The sequence below is a fragment of the Hyperoodon ampullatus genome, assembly GCF_949752795.1.
Source record: "Hyperoodon ampullatus genome assembly, chromosome: 9".
Classification (NCBI taxonomy): Eukaryota; Metazoa; Chordata; class Mammalia; order Artiodactyla; family Ziphiidae; genus Hyperoodon; species Hyperoodon ampullatus.
In genome coordinates this window covers 10,348,433-10,369,764 of record NC_136922.1, presented here as the reverse complement: position 1 = coordinate 10,369,764, position 21,332 = coordinate 10,348,433, and the positions used below count along the sequence as shown (strand labels likewise).

The 21,332-nt window shown below is 34.0% G+C and overlaps 1 protein-coding gene across 6 annotated transcripts in view; it reads left to right on the top strand.

Moving 5' to 3' along the window:
• PHTF2 (putative homeodomain transcription factor 2) overlaps positions 1-18,514 on the top strand; it is a gene marked incomplete at both ends in the record, with an annotated part of 90,046 nt that extends 71,532 nt beyond the window's left edge. For 3 of the 6 annotated variants that reach the window (XM_079711007.1, XM_079711002.1, XM_079711003.1), the window contains 8 exons: positions 4,510-4,638; positions 6,078-6,350; positions 6,582-6,713; positions 8,925-9,011; positions 13,935-14,090; positions 15,353-15,448; positions 17,701-17,826; positions 18,494-18,514. In XM_079711007.1, coding sequence (XP_079567133.1) covers positions 4,510-4,638; positions 6,078-6,350; positions 6,582-6,713; positions 8,925-9,011; positions 13,935-14,090; positions 15,353-15,448; positions 17,701-17,826; positions 18,494-18,514 — 1,020 coding nt within the window. The remainder of the gene's footprint in view (positions 1-4,509; positions 4,639-6,077; positions 6,351-6,581; positions 6,714-8,924; positions 9,012-13,934; positions 14,091-15,352; positions 15,449-17,700; positions 17,827-18,493) is intronic. The other 3 variants (XM_079711004.1, XM_079711006.1, XM_079711005.1) reach the window with 3 other exon arrangements.
• Positions 18,515-21,332: the final 2,818 nt, after the last annotated feature.

Sequence of the window (21,332 nt, the reverse complement as noted above, 5' to 3'; positions counted from 1 at the left end):
AATTGAAGAGGTACAGGAGAAGTTGTTGAATGATTAGGGTTCTGGAGGGGACGCATGATTCTGCAGGTCGAGGAACATGTCCTCTGCTGAAATAGGAGGAGGAAGAGTGCACGAAGCAGGTAAGACCACGAGGGAGTTACTGCCTGATGATCTCTGTTCTTTGATGTGCAGGAGGCCAGGTGGTCTATCAACAGTAAAGAAGTGAGATGATAGGATAAGGGGCTTGTGGATGGTGGTGAAGGCTTGACATTTTCATTTGTGGGAAATGGAGATGGTGGGGAGAGAGTTTGTGTTTGCTTGTGTTCAAGCCAAGTAACGCATTAAAAAGAGTCACACTGCCACGTGGTTGAGGGTCCAGTTGGAATCTGAAACTATGAATTTGTAGTTGCCCGTTCTACATAGTTGTATGCTATTCTCTGGAATATAGTTGTAATAATTATAATAGTAGCAAACATTTAATAAGCATTTATTATATATCTTCCACTGTGCAAAGTAATCTAGATGCATTGTCTCATACAATCCACATGACCTATAACAATGTAGGTTATTTTTTGTTTCGTAGATGAGAAAATGGAGGCTCAGAGTTAAATAATGCACCCAAAGTCATACAGTGTAGGTGCTAAATAGTTGCTATTCAAGGGACAGGAGAGGGGATGATATGCTGGTTGAAATAATGGATATGGTAAAAATCTAGACATGTTAGATTGAGAAGGAAATGAAACCAAGAAGGGACTGATAGGTTGAAGAATAGGTATGTTCAGGGAAGAGTGTGTTTTGAATTGTGAAGGTTTGAGAGACCTGGTAAGATGAGAAGTTGTGGCTGGAGACTCATTTCAGATGTAGAACAATTTGTGGTGACAGGGTCCAGGGTGTGGCCATGGGAATAGCCGCAGCTCCCTGGAATTTAAGAAGTGAAAAACACAATGAACAATGCATGAGAAAAGGGTGTTGGATGAGTCATCTGTGTGTTCATCTAAGTCATAGAGGATAATAACTGGAATTGAGGTTTAGGAAAATGCCTGTGAGCCATTTTCCCAGCAATCCCATAAGTGGCACAGAGGCAGAGACCATGTGTTGTTTTGCTCATTGTTGTATCACACAGTGCTTGGTACATAGTAGGTGTTTAATATTAGTTGAGTGAATGAATGAAACAAAATAAAAATTTTCAAAACATGCCAATTAGGCCTTTCTTAAATGATTAAAAAATTTGTTTGAATGAATGCTCTACAGAATAAATTGGTCCTAAATCTGTCACACTACTCTGTTTCGTTTTTTGGTAAAATAAACATTTTTTAATGTTCTACTCTGCATATTAATTATAGTATTCTAGTTTTACTTTGGTTTTGTTTTTGGATTATATACTTGATTATACACACATTTTGTATTCTCAGGCTCCTAAAAAATAAGCTCATATTTTCAGTTTTGGCTGAAATTAGCTCCCTTTAATGAAAGGCTGCCTGCTTTTTTTCTTGTTTGACTAAGGTCTGTATTAGGTTTGGAGGACCCTTTTCTGCCTACCATGAAGACTGAAAAATTCCTCCTCGTGTGAAGAAGCACTGAGTATTTGAATCAGTGTGTTCTAGTCAGTATGTCACCAAATTTGTAGTTTTGTTTTATTTTCTTGGTAAATAGTTACTGAAACATTTCTAAAAGAGAAAAATTTTCTCCTGTAGTCACGGCTGAGTATATAATAAAATATAAAGCCACATTAAAGTGAAATTAATTCTTCAGTGGGTAAAACCGTATTTTAATGGCTACCGTTCCCACAGGTGGAAACTTCAGGAAAGCAACTGTCATGGTGAATTTATCTGAAATAAAACATGCTGCCATTTAAAGTGTTGAGGTTTCCAGGCAGTTGTGAATGAACAGGGAGCAAAGCAGTTGAGATTTTGATGAGGATAAAGAGCAACCATTGAAAGAGTTCCAAATTTTAGTTTGAAAAACGTAACTAAGAAGAATCTATGTCATAAAATTATAAAATGGAATGATTTGCTCTGATGTTTTCTTTGAAACTTTTTAAAAAAGTCTCATGTACTGAAGGCAGTACGTATTTGTACAATATTTAAAAAATTGTTTTAACATCTTTATTGGAGTATAATTGCTTTACAATGGTGTGTTAGTTTCTGCTTTATAACAAAGTGAATCAGCTATACTTATACATCTATCCCTATATCCCCTATTTTTGAGTACATTTCACACACACACACACACACGCCCCTGTATCTTTTAATTAATTGTTTTAAAATTCTCCAGTTTCTAGTTGCTCTCTACTCTCTTGCCTTTTGCCTTTCTGGAAATAGGAAAATGCTGTCAAATGCTAGTTAGAAGGTACTGGGGCAAAATGAGTACTTTCGGAAGTAGAGTGAAGAACTTTTTGATTTCCTATTTCTGTCTCTAGATGTACATTCTTGGTATTGTATGTCTTGCTTCATGTAATTCACTGTTACAGACTGAGAATTAAAAAAAAAAAAAAAGCCTGTATATCGGTGTTTTAATCTGTTACCTCTGTGGCTTAACACTCTTTCCATTCAGCTTTTCATACTTGTTCTTAGCTTTTTAGTTCCATTATGTTTCATAATTATTAAAGTTCCAGGGAAATTTTGATACATATTTTGGTGCAAATTATTTTTATCCCAAACTAGAGTATTTTGTTTGGGGAAAAATTATAAAATGTAATTTGAGGAATTAAATGGATAGTTAATAACTAGTATTTCATAGCTCTTAAGGCTCTCCAGTAGTGAAATATATACTGTGAAGGTTAATGTGTATTAAAATACTATATCTTTGGAACAGATAAATTTTTAGAGAAAACCTCTTGGTAGCCAAATAACTAAATGTAAAAGAGCTTTGCCAGTAGCATAACTACTGGCATTATGGTTTGCCTATATAATTGTTCATAAAGAAAATTAATGTGCGAGGTCAGAATAATTCCCATGTCTATTTTCTTACATATTATTGTATTATTATTTTATACCTTTAACTGAAATGAGTGAATGCAACTTTACTTCCCCTAGAGGAAAATATCTTCCTTAAGTTTACAGAAGCATATCTTTACCATATTTCAATCACGTTTTTGTCCTCAAAGAGTATTCTGAAGTAGATTCTTCTGTTCATTGTTAGAAGTTATTTCACTGAAATATATTATAAAAATAACTTAGAAAGAATGTAATATAATAAAACAAATTTATCCCATTCTGGGGCTAATCTTTTAGTGTTATTTCTATCAATATCTGATAATGTAAATATTAGTGTTTTATTAATTTTGTTGCCATCTTTAACCTCCATCTATCCTATTTTGAAGTTTTATTCTTTTAATTATAGATCTGAAACAAACAAACAAAAAACCCCAACTTTAAGTATCTGATATTTTTGTATTAAAGCTTTCAGTTTTTCTTTTTACCTTTTTCTATTCCTTGAAACTTCGAGAGATGCGTTATTCTAGTTGGGAGGGTCCTTCTATCTCTAGGTGCTTCAGTTTGCAATATCTGCTCCAAGGGGGGAAAAGTTAAATTGATCCTTTGGAGAATTGCTAGATTAAAAAATCAGAAAAGTAACTAAATCAAATATTAAGGGTAAGTTTGTATCTCTTTCTGAATGAGATTGTATCACTGTTTAGTCCTTCAAAGAGGTTCATATCTCAGCTATCATATTCCTTCGTATTGAATGATCATAAGTTGGACAGTCAGTAGTATGAACAATTAGTAATATGAATTTAATGTGCATTTGTCTTTGAACACTTGTATATTAAGAGTTATGTAGACAGATTGACAACTAAGTGCTTTTGCTGACAAATTTTAGAGTATTTTTGAACAGTAGGTTGCCTAATAGATGTTACAGAAAGTTCTTAACTTATGCATTTTTATAAACGTAATTCCTTATGCCATCTGTTCAGTGTATATGCTAACTGATTTTTTTTTTTTTTTTTTTTTTTTTTTTTTGCGGTACGCGGGCCTATCACTGTTGTGGCCTCTCCCGTTGCGGAGCACAGGCTCCGGACGCGCAGGCTCAGCGGCCATGGCTCACGGGCCCAGCCGCTCCGCGGCATGTGGGATCTTCCCGGACCGGGGAACGAACCCGTGTCCCCTGCATCGGCAGGCAGACTCTCAACCACTGCGCCACCAGGGAAGCCCGCTAACTGATTTTAAGATAGAATTTTTTTTTTTTCGCGCAGGCTCAGTGGCCATGGCTCACGGCCCTAGCCGCTCCGGGGCATGTGGGATCTTCCCGGACCGGGGAACGAACCCGTGTCCCCTGCATCGGCAGGCGGACTCTCAACCACTGCGCCACCAGGGAAGCACTAAGATAGAATTTTCGTGTCATTGAAACTGTACACGATATAGCTTTGTACAGATACATATACTTGTTCTATAAATAAAATGTAAATGCATTCACCAATTTCTGTTTTTTAGTGTAGATAAAATTGGGTGTGTATACAGATGTATACACACATATATATCTTATTTATGAAATGCAGTAAATATATTCACCAATTTCTTTTTTTTTTTATAGAGTCATTTACCCTGGCTCCATAGTTCCCACCCGGGATTAGAAAAAATAAGCGCTATTGTATGGGAAGGCAATGACTGCAAGAAAGCAGACATGTCTGTACTTGAAATCAGTGGAATGATAATGAACAGAGTGAGTTTTTAAATTTTATTTGTTTAGACAGTGATTATTAATATATTAAATGATTACTGAAATACTATATAACCTACTCACCTCATTTCTTCAACCTGAAAAAGTTAATGTGTATTTAAACTGTGATTTCAACAGTGATTTGTTACCAAATCACTCTCACCTTTTAATGTGTTTCGTATTCTGATTAAGAAGAGATGATACAGTCTAAAATTTTCTACTTTTATGTTATTTTTTTTTGCTTTCAGTGGGTCAAATTTAGGAGGTGCTAGATGTATACAAGTGTTGTTGAAAACTTATTTTCCTGTGTAATTTATCACGGTTCATTTATTTATTACTACCCAAAACATTAAAAAAAAACTGGAAAATTTGTATTGATGCTTGCCTACTTAAATATATAGAAGTAATTCAACTAGTAAAAATCTTGAGTTATTTGAAATGTAGAGTACAAATACTATGGATTTTAATTTCAGTTTCTATTATTATTTCTCTTATTAGATCATTACTACTTTTTAAATTTTACCTGATTCCTCTGGACAACTAAGCATGATTTAAGTTGCAATTTTAAATTTCTTGTGTATTGTTAACTAGAACTTTTGTGCACACATTATGTGGGACAGGAATTAAAATAACTGGTTTCAGAAATTGATCTACTTCACGTCCTATTACGTATCTCAGTGTGAGCTATGAAAAGCTGTTGACAAGGAGTCCTTAAAGACTTGGATCTAGTTGATATTCTCTACCTTAACTATCTGGGAATTTTTACATACTCTGTAATATCATGATGAAAAGGTAGCTAGATGATATTTAAGATCCCTCCCAGTCCTACCAATTTTATATTTTCCCATTATTTAATTTCCAACTTCCTTTTTTTATAATTCCCCCGCCCTTTTTCCCCCCTCTTATTTAATTTTTACCCCTCTAGCATAGTCTCTCTTCTGAAATGGTTTCAGAAAAAAATATATATATGTGTATATATATAAAAGGAAATGGTTTTAGAGTTTAAGGAGATGTCCATTTGTATATTGAACTCTTTGAAGAAAAACGCAAATTATAAATTTATCGAGTAAGTATAATTCTAGATTTTTTCTGAAACTGAATTTAAGTGTATATGAGACCTCCTCATTCTTTTCAATATTGCAGTATTTGTAAGTATTTCTAACTTTTTAATGAGATAAATAGAATTTTTTTTCAAGGTCCCGGTTAAGACCCGTTAGTAAATCCTTTTGCATCTACTTAGTGAATTAGAGATCTGATAATGAAGTGTTTTTAAAAACTGAAAAAATAATGACTTACAGACTTTAAGTAAATTTAAATTTCATTATTCATGTATTAAAACTAATATATTTTAACAAAATTATTTCATATTGCTATAAATAAAATAATGCTTCATTAGGAATTTATTTCGGTTTTTTTTTCTTTTTTCCTCTCTCTCTATAAAGGTAAACAGCCATATACCAGGAATAGGATACCAGATTTTTGGAAACGCAATCTCTCTAATCCTGGGTTTAACTCCATTTGTTTTCCGACTCTCCCAAGCTACAGACTTGGATCAACTCACAGCACATTCTGCTTCAGAACTTTATGTGATTGCATTTGGTTCTAATGAAGATGTCATAGTTCTTTCTATGGTTATAATAAGTTTTGTGGTTCGTGTGTCTCTTGTGTGGATTTTCTTTTTTTTGCTCTGTGTAGCAGAAAGAACTTATAAACAGGTGGGTATAATATAGACTTCTGAATAGAGAATATTTCATCCTTTTCATAATATTCAAGGTATTCCTGAAGTATTTTAGAATTTCATTAAATCATTTTGAGCTGCTAATTATTTTCCTATTTTGTTTTTATAATACGTAACCAAATAAAATCTTAATAATCCTTATTTTGTTGATTTTTGTTTTTATATGGTAATCTACTTGAAAATTAATTTTTATTTTAATCTTTTTTAGCGATTACTTTTTGCAAAACTCTTTGGACATTTAACATCGGCAAGGAGGGCTCGAAAATCTGAGGTTCCCCATTTCCGATTGAAGAAAGTACAGAATATAAAAATGTGGCTCTCTCTCCGGTCCTATCTTAAGGTAGAATGGTAGTGATAAAAGTACTCTTAACGTGCTGGCTCCCTCTCATAGTTCCAGTTTCTTTGTCATTATGTATGTATGTCTAGATTTATAGTCAGATTTGTACTCATATGGTGCTTTAAGGCCACACTTAGTGTTCATTTTGATCCGTATGCAGAAATTCAAAATAAATGTTAAACTGGTCCTTTACAGTAAAACATCTGAAGTCTGAAAGGCTTAAATGCATTTTAGGTAGATGATTCAAGATCAGATTGTCCTAAATTTATCTTTGTTCATAAATCTTGCCAACTTCTACTCATTCAAAAGCTGGATTAAACATTTTGTTTCTACCTAGAATGATTATCACAAGCCAGCAGAGGGAGCCCACTGCTTAAAAAAAGAATTAAAAAAAAAATCTGTCAGTGAGTCGCTGAAGTGGCCTATTACTATTTGGAAATTTTAGCTTGCAATTCTAAGCCATCCTTTTCATGCCATTCTTTTTCCTTAATCTTTTAAAATAACTTTCCTAATTATGGAATTAAGATATAAAAACTCAGGAGGGAAATGGGAAACATCTGAATTAGTTTTAGGAAAACACTTCTTCTGAGCATTATTTGTTGCATTAGCAGTGAATTTCATTATGTATGGAGTAATCATGTCTTAATAAAATTGACCTAAAGGCCAACTATCCTCTGACATACTTAGGTCTTTAATGCTTTTCATTTTGAAGTAACAAGGAAAGAAGTAGAAAAAATATGCACTGTCTACACTTCTATTTAAAAAATTCATTATTCTGTTTATTTATTTAACTTGTTAAATTCAGCTAAGTTAGTCTCCACTGGGAGATGCTACAGATTGGTGTAGATTATTTTTTCCTCACTGTGACGCTTCTGGAAGGATAGATATGACCTTTGTTCCCTGTCTTAGTGAGAAGCCACCTAAAATTTCCCCTCATTATCAACCCTAAGTAGGTATTGCATTCTTTTATGCATTGATTATTTTATTCAATAAACATTTATTTAACGTTAACCATGTTCCATTCACTATTGACGAGATAAAAATCCCTACCCTTAGGAGCTTACACTTCAGTGAGGGAAATACGTAACTCCAGACCTAGGAATTATCCTCAGTACTGACTTCCTCTCTTGCATTTCCAACATTCAGTTTATCACCATTTCCCACCCTTTCTGCTTCCAAAATATATCTTGAATCCATTTACTTCTTTTTTTTTTTTCCCATTTCCACCACCCTAATTGCAGCCACCCATCATCTTCTGCATTGGACTACTGCAGCTGCCTTTTAACTGGCCTCACAGCATTCCTATTTTCTCCTTCTAATATTTTCTTCAGTTTGCTACCAGAGATGTCTTAAAAATGTATATTTGAACATATTCTTAAAGCGTTCTGAAGGTTCTCCATTGATCTTAGGATGAAGAACAAGATCTTAGCAGGGCTTATAATGCCCTTGATGACCTAGCTCCTGTGGATAGCCTGTCCCTCTTGTCTAGTTTTGAAACGCTTTCTTCCCTGCATTCCAGCCGTACTACACTGCTTCAGTTCTTTGAATGCACTGTGATCTTTATACTCTTGCACATGCTCTTCCTTCTACCAACAACACTGCCATGTGCCATCATGCTCCTGCACCTTAGTTTGGTGTAAATATCACTTCCTTGGAGAGATCTTCCCAGGCCTACATAATCTTTTTGGGAGTTAGGAGTATGGGCCTGGGAAGATCTCCCTAAGGGAGTGATATTTACACCAAACTCCCTACCAGTTTTCTCAAAGCATTGTATACCTTTCCTTCGTAGCACTCCTCACAACTTATATATACATCTGTGACTATGAGCTTGATGTCTGACTCCCAACAAGTTCCTGTGATGATAGAGTCTATGTCTGTTTTGTTCTCTGCTGTGTTCCCAGCTCCTAGCACTGTGCTTCATTCTGAGCAGATACTCAAAAAAACATGTTGAATAAATGATTAGTGTTTGACAGAATGGAATATTTGGAAGTTAACCTAAGAATTCTAGGCTGTATATTCACCATTTTCACTGTGTTGCAAATCCTCAGGAAATAGTAACACTTTATAATTAAAATTCATCTCACAAATTAGGTATATTTTCAGTGCTGTAAGCTATGATCAACGTGCAGTGATGGATCAATGCCTAAATTGAAAGCATGGAATTAGCTGCTAATTAGTAAATATATTTAAAAGTGTTTTCCCTTTTTTCCCCAGCGTCGAGGTCCTCAGCGATCAGTTGATGTCATAGTTTCATCTGCTTTCTTATTAACTATATCAGTTGTATTTATCTGTTGTGCCCAGGTGAGTTAACTTGTTCTGTAGAAATTAGATAATCAGATCTATAAATAGTCAACTTTCTAATAATAAACAATCAAAGTAATAAGTAATTTGACATTGACATTTTACAGGTTTTTTTCTGTAGAATAAATAAATGCATGTTACTCATCTATGTCATGAACAGCAGCTAGCTTATTCTCAGGTGTCTATTGATTGAACATGTAATAATTAGTTTTTGTCTACAATTCACCTGGTTATCTTTATTTCCCAAAACAAACTTATGAGTTAGAGTTATGAAAATTTTCAGACTATTTTCCATGAATCTCTGCTTTCTTCACATTTAATATTCTTTTATTTTGTATCTGAATTGTCACTGTGAGTTGACTGCCTCATGCTCTGAAAAAGAATTCTCATTGACCAAGATTAGTCAGGAAGCACAAAAATATCTCAGGATATATTCTATGCTATGAAATTTAAACTTCCATTTCAAGTAATAAGACATACTAGATTACCTGAAAATTCTTCTGCTTTAGAACATCATACAATTCTGGGAAAAAACACAGCCTTTTAATATACATAAGTGAGCTTTTTTATATACATATTACATATATGTCTGAGTTTATAAGACAGTAAGGGCCAAAAATGAAGATAAAATTGAAAAACAGCAATTAATTATATGTGTTAATGTTATGGTGAGGTACCCTGTCAGTGTTAGTATCTGAGAGATTTGAGATTTTATGCCCATATGAGGACAAGAAGATGAGGCCTTGACCTGCCATACCTCCTTATACATACACTATAAGGCCAGAATCCTCAAAGGGCTATAGTCTGAGTGAAAAGGTGGAATAAGAAAAACAGTGTGCCTAACAGCACAGAAAGATAATAAGGAAGCTTGTCTGATTCTGCCTGGATTTTGGCAAGGAGGCAGGGAAAGTCTCTCCTAAGAATATATAACTGTAGGTCTGCCTTTCACACAGGTTCAGGGTTCAAATGTACATTACAGATCTTGTCCTGTAACCCCTGTGTCAAGAAGTTAATATAAAAAGTAATCCTAGACTCCTGGATACCTGGAAGAAACAAAACCAAGACTGGTCTTGGAGATGTGACATCAACCCTAGGCCTCACAGGATTTCCACAGATAAAGCCCCTTCAGGTTTCAGAACACATGAAAAAACAATCCAACATGAGTGAGTCAACAGATAAACACACAGCAGGAGTACATCTCCAGCTACTTCAGATCTGGTCAGATAAACTATAAGGTGGTTTAAAATGATTGACGATGTATATAACACTAAGAAAACACAGATTTGAAAAAGAACCAAGCATTGCTTCATAGAGGTAAAAAAAATACGGTCACTGACATTATTATTAAAACACAACAAACAGAATAAATAGCAGATTTAAGACAGCTAAAGATAATTAGTGAACTGGGAGATGGAAGAAATTACCCAGAATATAGAATAGAGATGAAGAGATGGAAATATGAAAAGGAGATTGAGACAGTTGGGAGATCCAACATATACCTAATAGGAATTTCAGATGGAAAGAAGAGGGAGAGCGATATTTGGAGAGGTCATGGCTAAGAGTTGTTCTGAATTGGTGGAAGACATTAATTTTCAGATTTAGGAGGCACAACAAGAACAAGAAGCCACAATAAAAATAAATCAACACTTAGACACATTATAGAGAAACTGCAGAACACCAAAAACAGAGAGAAAAATCTAAAAGCAACCAAAAGGAAAAAGACTGATTTCTTTACTCACAATTGCTTATTGCATTTCAGTCTTCAAGGTTTAATTTCCATGTTCCTGAAGTACATCCTGTAGTAGTTCTGTCTGTAATGAACATAAAATCTATCGATTGCTATCAACAAAAGACACATGAAACGTAGTAACATTGAAAAGTTTTGAATGTAAAAACATAGAAAAATATATTGCAGATAAATACTAGCCAAGAGAAAGCTGGTGAACTTACATTAATATCAGATGAAGGAGACTAACCTAAGAAGCGTTATTGGCAATAAAGAGAAACCTGACAAAAATTTAGAGGATTATTCATCAGGAAGATCTAATAATTCCAAATTTGTATGCATGTGATCACATAACTTCAAACATACCTATATACAGTCAAAATCAATAGCACTGTGGTGAGAAATTGACAGAATACCACATTGGGAAGATTTAATTCATTTCTTTCATAATTGATAGATTAAGCAGACGAAAATACACTGGAGACATGTATCTAAACAAGATAGTTAAAAATATAGTTCTGTAATTGGACAATACATATTCTTTTCAGGCACAGAACAGTTTGTAAAACTTTTTCATGTACTAGGCGACAAAGTGATTCTCAACTGATAACATACAGACCACTAGGTGTATGCAGTTAAAGTAGAAAACAACGACAGCAACGAGAAAACCATACGTTTGAAAATTTCAAAACATACTTACAAATAACACTTTTTTTGTGTGTGTGTGGTACGTGGGCCTCTCACTGTTTTGGCCTCTCCCGTTGCGGAGCACAGGCTCTGGATGCGCAGGCTCAGCGGCCATGGCCCACGGGCCCAGCCGCTCCGCGGCATGTGGCATCTTCCCAGACCAGGGCACGAGCCTGTGTCCCCTGCATCGGCAGGCAGACTCTCAACCACTGTGCCACCAGGGAAGCCCCCAACAAATAACACATTTTTAAAAAGAAAAATCACAGTATTAAACAGTTGAGAATTTTTTTTTAAGAATACTAATATAAATTATTTTTGTCATTGACGTTAAAAGCTTAAGTGGACTATTTTGTAGAAATGCGTAATTTATTAATTAAAACTGACTCAAAAAGTAACTGAAAAGCTGAGAAGACCTATAACCATAAACCAGTATTGATTCAATAGTTTGAAACTCTGCTAACAACAAAAATCATCTAGACCCATGTGGTTTTTACAGAAGAATTTTGCCAAATGTTCGAATAAACAAGTAATCCTAATCCTACACAAAAGATCTAGAGAGTAGGAAAAGAGGGAATATTCCCCCAACTCATTTTATGTACTTAGTATAACCTTGTTACCAATACCAGACAGATAGTATGAAAATAGGAAACAGTGAGCTAACTTAGATACAAAGATACTAGAAGGATGAAGCCAGCAATTTAATAACAGTAAATATGCCATGACCAAGACAGTCTATCCCTGGGATGCAAAGATTTTCTACTTTAGAAAAGCCATTTATCTAGTTTGAACTCCTTTAATTGATTAAAGAAGGAGAAATCATCTGATCATCTACATATATACAGAAAACAAATTGGTAAATTTCAGTGGAGATTCATACAATGACTGGAAAGTACTGTTCTTAGTTTGATAAAAGCATATCTTTCAAAAACTGGAGCAAACATTATACATATGATATTTATTATCTTGGAGATATTTACTTTAAAATCAGGAGTGAGATGGGTACCCTCTCTATAACTTCTAGACAGCATTTTAATGGAGGGTACTAACCAGTGAAGACAGGAAAAAGAAAGAAATTGTATAAAGATTGGAAAAGAAAGCATTGTAGACTATATGATTGTGTAGAATATTCAAGTAACTTTATGGACAAATTATTAAAAATATACATGTTTTAGAAGTTCAAGATCAACAAAAATGGATATAACATCAACATAAAAAAATCAATTTTTTTTCCTATAAGCCAAGATCAGCAAATGTCCTCTGTAAAGGGCCAGGCAGTAAATATTTTAGACTTTTGCCTGATACCTGCAGTCTCTCATATATTCTTCTTCTGTCCTGCCCTTCCCTAAAAATTGTAAGTACTACAAAAGGCACCATAAACAACAAAAGAGAGTCTGGGAAGAGAGATTGGCAAAATACATGATTTAAATAGCTTTGTTATTCATAATATATAACGTATACAAATCAATAAAAAAACAGACAATGTAATAGAAAAAAATTAGATACAGAATATAAAAAGATAACTTACCGAAGAGGAAGCCCAGTAACTAATAAGCATATGAAACATATTCATTCTCCCTAAGTAATCAGGAAAAGTAAAAACAGTAAGAGAACAATTTATACTCATCAGATTGGCAGGTGCTAAGAAGTTGAATAATACCAAGTGTGGACAAATATGAGGGCAAAGGGAAGACTGATACACTGCTGAGAGTATAAATTGGCACAGCTGTTTTCAGAGACAAGTTTATAATATCTGCTAAAGTTGAATGTGTGAATATCCAAGGACTCAGCAGTTTTACTCCAGATGTTAACTCCTCGAGAAAGTCTTATATATGTGCACAAGGAGACGAGATGCATAAGAGAATATTTATTGCAGCACTGTTTGTAATAAGGAAATTGGCAACACAATAAATGTTAATTGGTAGAGTAGGCCAATCCACTGTGGTTGATTCTTTTACTGTAATACCTTTGTAGGAGTTAGAATGAATGAATTTGAGCTTAATGTATCATGGATAAATGGATAATCTTTGAAAACAAAGATCCAGTAGAATAAAAAGCAAATTGAAGGATGATATGGGCAATGTGATAGCATTTATATAAATTCTAAAATATATATAAAATAACATAGTTTAAGGATAAATATGTAGCTAAACTATAAAAACTGCATGGAAAAGATAAATGCAAAATTCATCACCCTTACAGAGGGGTGGGGAGGAAGGGGAATGATGAAAGGAAAAGTTTAAAGGGGCTTCAACTGAATCTTTAATCTTCTATTTTTCAAAAATCTGAAAGAATATTGCAAAATATTAAGATTTGACAAAAGTAACTAGATGGGTTTTGATTACATTATACCTTTTACGTGCTTGAAATATTTCCTAATAAATGTGGAATGTTTTAAAAATGTAATTCTATATCCATGATCTATCTGTATGAAGTAAAATGTTATTTTCTTTTAAAAAGAAATTGTTTGAATCATATTGTTTCTTCATATTGCCTTTTTCATACACTTCTAGTTGCTTCATGTACATGAGATCTTCCTTGATTGTCACTACAATTGGGAACTGGTAATCTGGTGCATCTCGTTAACACTTTTTCTCCTAAGATTTGTTACCCTTGGATCAGAAACAAGTAAAAAATATAGCAATACCTCAATATTACTTACTGAACAGGTGAGAATGCATGTTTATTATGTTTTAAATTAATGTCTATAGTCTACATATTAAACTAAAATGTTTACATTTACTTCCATTTTTAAATTAATTAATTAATTAGTTTTGTCTGTGTTGGGTTTTCATTGCCACGTGTGGGCTTTCTCTAGTTGCAGTGAGCGGGGGCTACTCTTCGTTGTGGTGCGCGGGCTTCTCACTGCGGTGGCTTCTCTTGTTGCGGAACACAGGCTCTAGGCGCACGGGCTTCAGTAGTTGTGGCACGTGGGCTCAGTGGTTGTGGCTCACGGGCTCTAGAGCGCAGGCTCAGCAGTCGTGGCGCACAGGCTTAGTTGCTCCGCGGCATGTGGGATCTTCCTGGACCAGGGATCGAACCCATGTCCCCAGCATTAGCAGGCGGATTCTTATCCACTGCACCACCAGGGAAGTCCCATATTTACTTTAAAATTTTCAGGAACCTATGTTATTAGATTAAGACCATTTGTGTTACAGAGCAAAACTTGAAATTTGATAGGGCACAAGCCTTTCTTCGGTGTTTCTGCCTCGATGCAGACTTCAAGTCTAATCTACTGTTTTTATGTCGCATATTCATTTGATAAGAATGAAGTAGCCTTTGTAGAAATGATGGATTTTAAACCATTAGTGTGTATGTTTGCTTTGCAGTGTAGCAGAGCCATATTTGAATAAGCATAAACTTTCATTCAATAGAAAGTATAAAGGATAGTAATTTTGATGCTTAACTTTATTTTGAATGAATTTGTTTAAACGTTTTCCTTACCATTTCATAGGAACTATTTAAACAAACTTATTTCTGGTGAACTTGTTGAGTAATTTTGTCAGGGATAGTTTGATTTTTAAAAATTGGTAACCATGTCAGACCAAGTCAATTAGAGGGAAAGGGGAAAGTAGCAAACAAACCAATTGATTTACTTACTCCAGTTATTATTCTCAGGGTTGATTTGACTCTGTGACTAAGGTGTTTTGCATTTTAAATAATGACATCCAGTTTTCCTTCTTTCAGCTTTTAGTTACATTTGAAAAGTTTAAATAACAGTTATTATTTTCTTATTGTAAAATAATATGTTCACTGTAGGAAATTTGGAATATACGGTTAAGTATGAAGAAGAATATTAATATCACCTATAATCTCAATAATAGCCAGAGAACTACTACTACTATTTTAGCAGATATCTCTAAATTCCTTTTAAAAACAAAGTATTTGTTATAATTTTAAGTATATTTAATTATTTATTCTTTTTAATAAGATAAACCTCTACTTGAAAATGGAGAAGAAACCTAACAAAAAGGAGGAACTGACACTAGTGAATAATGTTTTAAAACTGGCTACTAAACTGCTAAAGGTAAAAATGAAATTGAAAATGGACATGATGTAGAAACTGCTGCTCTAACATTATATCTTAGTTTTTTGTTTGTGGATCCTACTTGGTGTTTGGTTTTCATGATTATCGAAATTGTTTTCCAAATTATTTTTGAGCACATTCATGCAATATACATTTTATTTCTCATTGAAAAGCTAATCCAAGTAATCCAAATCAGTGCATTTTGAAATTTTATTCATTTTTGAAATTTTATGACTTTTAATAATGTTTAGAGTATTGTAGAGGTTGGCATCTTTGGAAATTTTTGCATCCTGGAACTTAAAATAGATTTTAAAAAAGAAGATGGGATGTTAATTTGCAAATTTTTTTCATTTTGTATTTCTCAGAGCAGCCTTTTGCTTGCTTCGCCTGAGTTGGTTTAAAAAGTAGTTATACATAATCATTATAATAAATAGGTATCACCAATAAATATTTAAATTTTCAAAGCATTTTGGTAACAATCAAAAAGAATATAATTTCAGTATATCTGATCTCATAATAATAACTCTTCGGAGGTAATTTAATAAAGTATCTTTATCACTGCTTTGCAATGTTAGTAATGCTTTTTCTTCTTAAAAGGAAAATATTTTTTTAAATCTCAGTTTCTGTAACAAATTGAATGTAATTCTTGAAGTTGTTTTTAAGTGTTCATAGAATGGTATGAAATTAGTTGTGTCTCAATGCTATGGTTAATTCTTCAGTCAATTATTCAGTCTTAAAATGCATTAAGTGGGTATAGATTGCACATCACAGTATAAGGCATTGAAAGAGTTCAGAAGAGGTGGGTGAGTTTTTTGATAAGTAAATATTGAGTATCTTGATAGTGTAGGCACTATGCTAGACGGGAGGAGGCTATAAAGATGACACTTGTGAGTAGCTTCAGTTGCAAAGTAGAAAGAAATATAAAAATAACTAAAATACAAAGCACGACAGTCTTCTAGTCAGAACCTGGGACTTAATATATAGGTTGCGCCTTCTCTCTCACTTTTCACAGCCAAGAAATTCTTGGGCCCATTGACTCAACCTCTCAAAATCTTCCAATTCGTCCCCTCTTCCCTCTCGGTACTGCTCTAAGTCAGACCCTCATCATATCTCACTTGAGCTTTCGGTACACTGAGCTCTCAGGGCGTTCCTCCTTCTGGTCTCGTTGCTCTCTAATCCGTATTTCTCACACGCACATCTGATATACTACTCCCTCAGTTAAATTCCTTTAGTGCCAGTCTTTAGGCACAGTTTGCCCAAAGAATGACCTTTACCTAAGTAGTACGTAAGGTACGTCTTCCCATGCACAACCTGTAGTAATTCAAAGGTGCCATGTTCTCGTGTGTCTTAGGGAATACCCACTTTCCCCCCATGCACTAAGTTTCAGGAGCACCTTCCTCGATGGCCCTCTGCCTTTTATGCATATCTCTTTTGTGGGACTCTCGTAGTTGAATTATTTATTTGCATGTCTATTAGACTGCAAAGTCCTTCAGCATGGGGACTGAATCTTAACTTCCCAGAGTCTAGCACAGTGCCTGGCACATACCGAACTTTAAAAGTTTGAATCAGTCAATTAATTAATGAATCCATGTATTTGAAAATTGTCTCAAGGGGGAGTTTTTACTATATGTATTAATATTGGCTGAAAATTTGGCTAACTAAATTTCTAAATCTTCTGCAAAAGATATTGTTCTCTTTCAGTTTCTATTCTTACAATAAAAAATATTCTTTAACCTTGTACCTACTAGATCGATACTTTATTAGTCATTCATTTGGGACCGAAATTGGAGTTACAAATTTAGGTTACAGAGTTCTTTTTTTTTTTTTTTTTTTTTTTGGCGGTACGCGGGCCTCTCTCTCACTGTTATGGCCTCTCCCGTTGCGGAGCACAGGCTCCGGACGCGCAGGCCCAGCGGCCATGGCCCACGGGCCCAGCCGCTCCGCGGCACGCGGGATCCTCCCGGACCGGGGTACGAACCCGCGTCCCCTGCATCGGCAGGCGGACCTCCAACCACTGCGCCACCAGGGAAGCCCCAGAGTTCTTTTACATGAAAGTCATTTTCTCCTAAGAAAACCTAAAAGTATATTTACTTATTTCAAGTTCAACCAAGTTTATTCTTTCTAAAACTATCATAATTTGTAACTTTTTTTTGAAACAGTGTTCTAAAAATTCTCTTTGCCTATTGTCCTGAATTAATTTAACTGATAATTCTTAATGAATCTGGGCTCATGGTTTTTTCCTCTTTTGCTAGGAATTGGACAGTCCCTTTAGATTATATGGGCTTACAATGAATCCACTGCTTTATAACATCACCCAGGTTGTCATCCTGTCAGCTGTTTCTGGTGTTATCAGTGACTTACTTGGATTTAATTTAAAGGTAAGAGCCTGCAGGTATTTTTAAATTTCTCAGTGCCGTATTACATTTTTGTGACATTTATTTTACCCCAGCACTCTTGAGATCTCACATGTACAGTAAGGGAGTCATTTTGATTATATTGTATAATATTAAATATTAATTAAGTAATTTCACATTTAATTTCAAAGAGTGATAATATTCTTGGTTTATAATACGGATGGAACTCCTAATTTGGAACAGTATTCATTACAAATGGGACTCTTGTATAGGATAAGTTGAAGTATTTATTTTTACTCATCTATAATCTGAATCTAATTTAGGTGATAAAAAAAAGAGCCCTATTTCTGGTTTTGGCCATAAGTTATATTATTTATCTATATAGCAATGCATACATCCTCCAACATGTGCAAAGCTGCTAGTGAGTAAGGTGTAGTATATTCATATTAACAAGTAGTATATGTATATTGCCACTTCCTAGTAAAAAAAAGCAAGAGAAATCTGATTTTCACGTTTTTGTTTGTTTAAGGTGACTTCTTGAAAATAAAAGGATAAAAGAATTTAAAATAGTAGAACCTACACTTGTTTATGAATGAAATTTAGATAAAAACAGTATTATGCGATATAATTTAGTAAGTTGCAATATCAAAACTGGCTCTAATAGTCACTATTTCTATTATTTTTTCACTAGCTTTGGAAGATTAAATCATGACAATTCAGAGAAAAGAAGATGTAGCCTCTTTTCCAGAATAAGAGTACCAACTAAGCTGCCTGAAAGCAGTCACTGACTCTTTGCTTCAGGAGTCTCAGCTGGGAAATTGAAGTGTTTACATCAGACTGTCCTGTGCAATTCTTATATTTATTTCACTTTGTTCACTGTTTTTTACATTTATTTTAGTCTTTATATTTTATTTTTAGCTTTGATGTACTTACTTGTTGAAAGGGTGATAAAACTGATATCCAGATACTTGAGATCCTGGTAATTGCTCGTAAATAATGACAAAATAACAAATCATGACAAGAGAAGCCATTGCTGAGCACTGTTTCTCCGTCAATGCTGTGACTTGCCTTACTTGAGGAAAACTTCTTTAACTTTATAGCCTAGCATTGGACTCAGCTAAACACATAAAGCATTTTCTTCAGTAAATCAAGATCCAGTCAGGGTTTCTTTTGAATTATTTTGGAACAATGCCAGGATCTAAATTGATTAAGCTGCAGTTTAAGCACCCTTCAGTATTAATATATATGGTATTACACAACAGGTCAACAAGTGCTCTTTGATGATAAAACTCTTAATAGAGCAATAATTGTAAATGGTTACCATACTGTAAGATATTTTGATAAAACTTAACTAGTAATAATTGTATTTATTTGAAACACTGGGCTGTTTGCACAGCTCCAACTGTGCATGCTCAAAATGTGCACTTTTTAAAATTGTTACTTTTAATGCGTATCTTTATATGGGATATGTTATAGTGTACTAGGGCATGATATGGTATCCTTTTGAGTGAGGTATATGCTCATCTCACAAGTGAAGTGCCTATTGATATTACTAAAGTACATTATGTTTACTCAAGTAAAATAATTTTCTCCCTATGGTACACTATAGTGTATGCTATTCATACCACACTCAAATGAACAACTTAAGAATAAGGTTGAGAACCAATTAAATATTCTTCTGATTATTAGTTGTAAAACTGTATCTGAATTTTCAGGAAAAATAGCTATAGCTTGCAAATTCTACCTTCTAAACTTAGTCTGGTACATCTCCTCCCTCAACCCCCAATTATATAAGGGCTATTTTAGATGCTTTTAACCTAGAAAGTTAACCCCCTCCCCCCTAAATAATTTGCCAAGTTTCCAAATGAGAACTTATCCTGTTGGCATGTTAGGTAAATAGGGCGAATATGATGGTATCTTACATTGGGCCTTGATTTTAAGTTGTTATGTTTGTACAATCAAGAAATTTTAGGAGTTACGTGAAACATGAAATGTTTTAGCAAACTTTTTTTTTTTTAAACTGGGTATCTAGTTTCTAAAAGAATTTATTTGAGACAGTCTAGAATTTTCTTGGTGCAAGGTGTATCATGTTGAATATCCTCACATTTTTTACCATGTTTTTGGGAATCTAAAATAATTAATTGTAAATTATTTATTTGATTGGTGCAGTTCTAATCCCCAAATCATCATCTTAAGATCAGGAATGTGTAGAGAACAGAGCCATATCGTAATATCACTTTGCTCTCACCATTCCTTTTGATCAGCCTCAATTCAGCCATATTTTCTTTCTGTAGAAAACAACAAAAGTATTTTGTTTTATTTGCCTGTGTTCTAATATGTTTAATAATGACCAAAGTGCATTCTGAGTTTTTTCAAGGAATGTATTACTGGAGCTTTAAGAACATACTTATTTTCTCCTGTGAAAAATTAGGCTTTGTCTGATATGTTTCTTCTTCCCCTATTGTCTAATGTTGAGGTTGTTTCTAGGAATTATATTTTATAAACTTTTTCAAAATAAGGTACATACCTATACAGAACTTAACATTTTGCACAGAATATATCGAATATATTTTGAAAAAAAAAAGAAGTACAGCATGAGTTCTGTTAGGAATAAAAATGAAACTATTGTATCTCACAGAAAAACTTATTTCAGAATGGAAATATTTTTGAGAAAAGTAGCTGAGTAAACTGATTTAGGAAGATGCTTGTTTTTGATTGAAGTTCATTTTAACTTAGAGTTGGGAGTTGATTTATTGAGTACAGTGTACCTCTCAACAACATATTAATATGTTGAATTATGTCACTAATGTGGGCAGCAGTAGAATACTGAAAGGAAAAAGTTGTCATTTTAGGTAATTTCAGAACATTAATGGAAATGTTTTCAAAGCAGAAAAATTGACATTGCTGCCTTTAAGAGTACAAGGAATGTAAGAAATTGAAAGAAATTGTAACATATCACATAATATAGAAAAGGCAGTTCGAAGATAGAATTGTGGCAGATGTTGTGTGTTAACTGTTGTTTCTTTGCCACACGTGTCATATTTGAAAGTTTGAACAGCAAGTTTAAAATAAAACATTCTATGACTGACAGTATTAAACTAGAAGTGTTTTCTTTTTTTCTAATTTTCAAGTCATGCACATGTCTATGGTAATTTTATATTTACTGTAGCATAAACTTTAGGTATAACTGTTAGATTTGAGAGGAGTGGGTATACATTTTTAAAAACTTTCCAGCATTTCAGTTTTTGTTGATTCTCAGAACATGAAAGAAGAATATGTGTGCAGGCTTTTCATCACCAAAATGCTATGACATCATTAATGTTTGTTTGCTTGTTTGTTTGTATTTAAAAACAGAAAACTGGCTGTAGCCTGGGATATTAAAATTAATTGCCAGAAGGATATTGGTGTTTTTAATCAAGTGATTTTGCACGTGAATTCAGCACAAGAGATTATGGCCAATAATAACATGGGTAAGCATTCTAATATTTCTGTTATGTGATTGGTGCAAGTGTTCATAGGACTTAAATTAA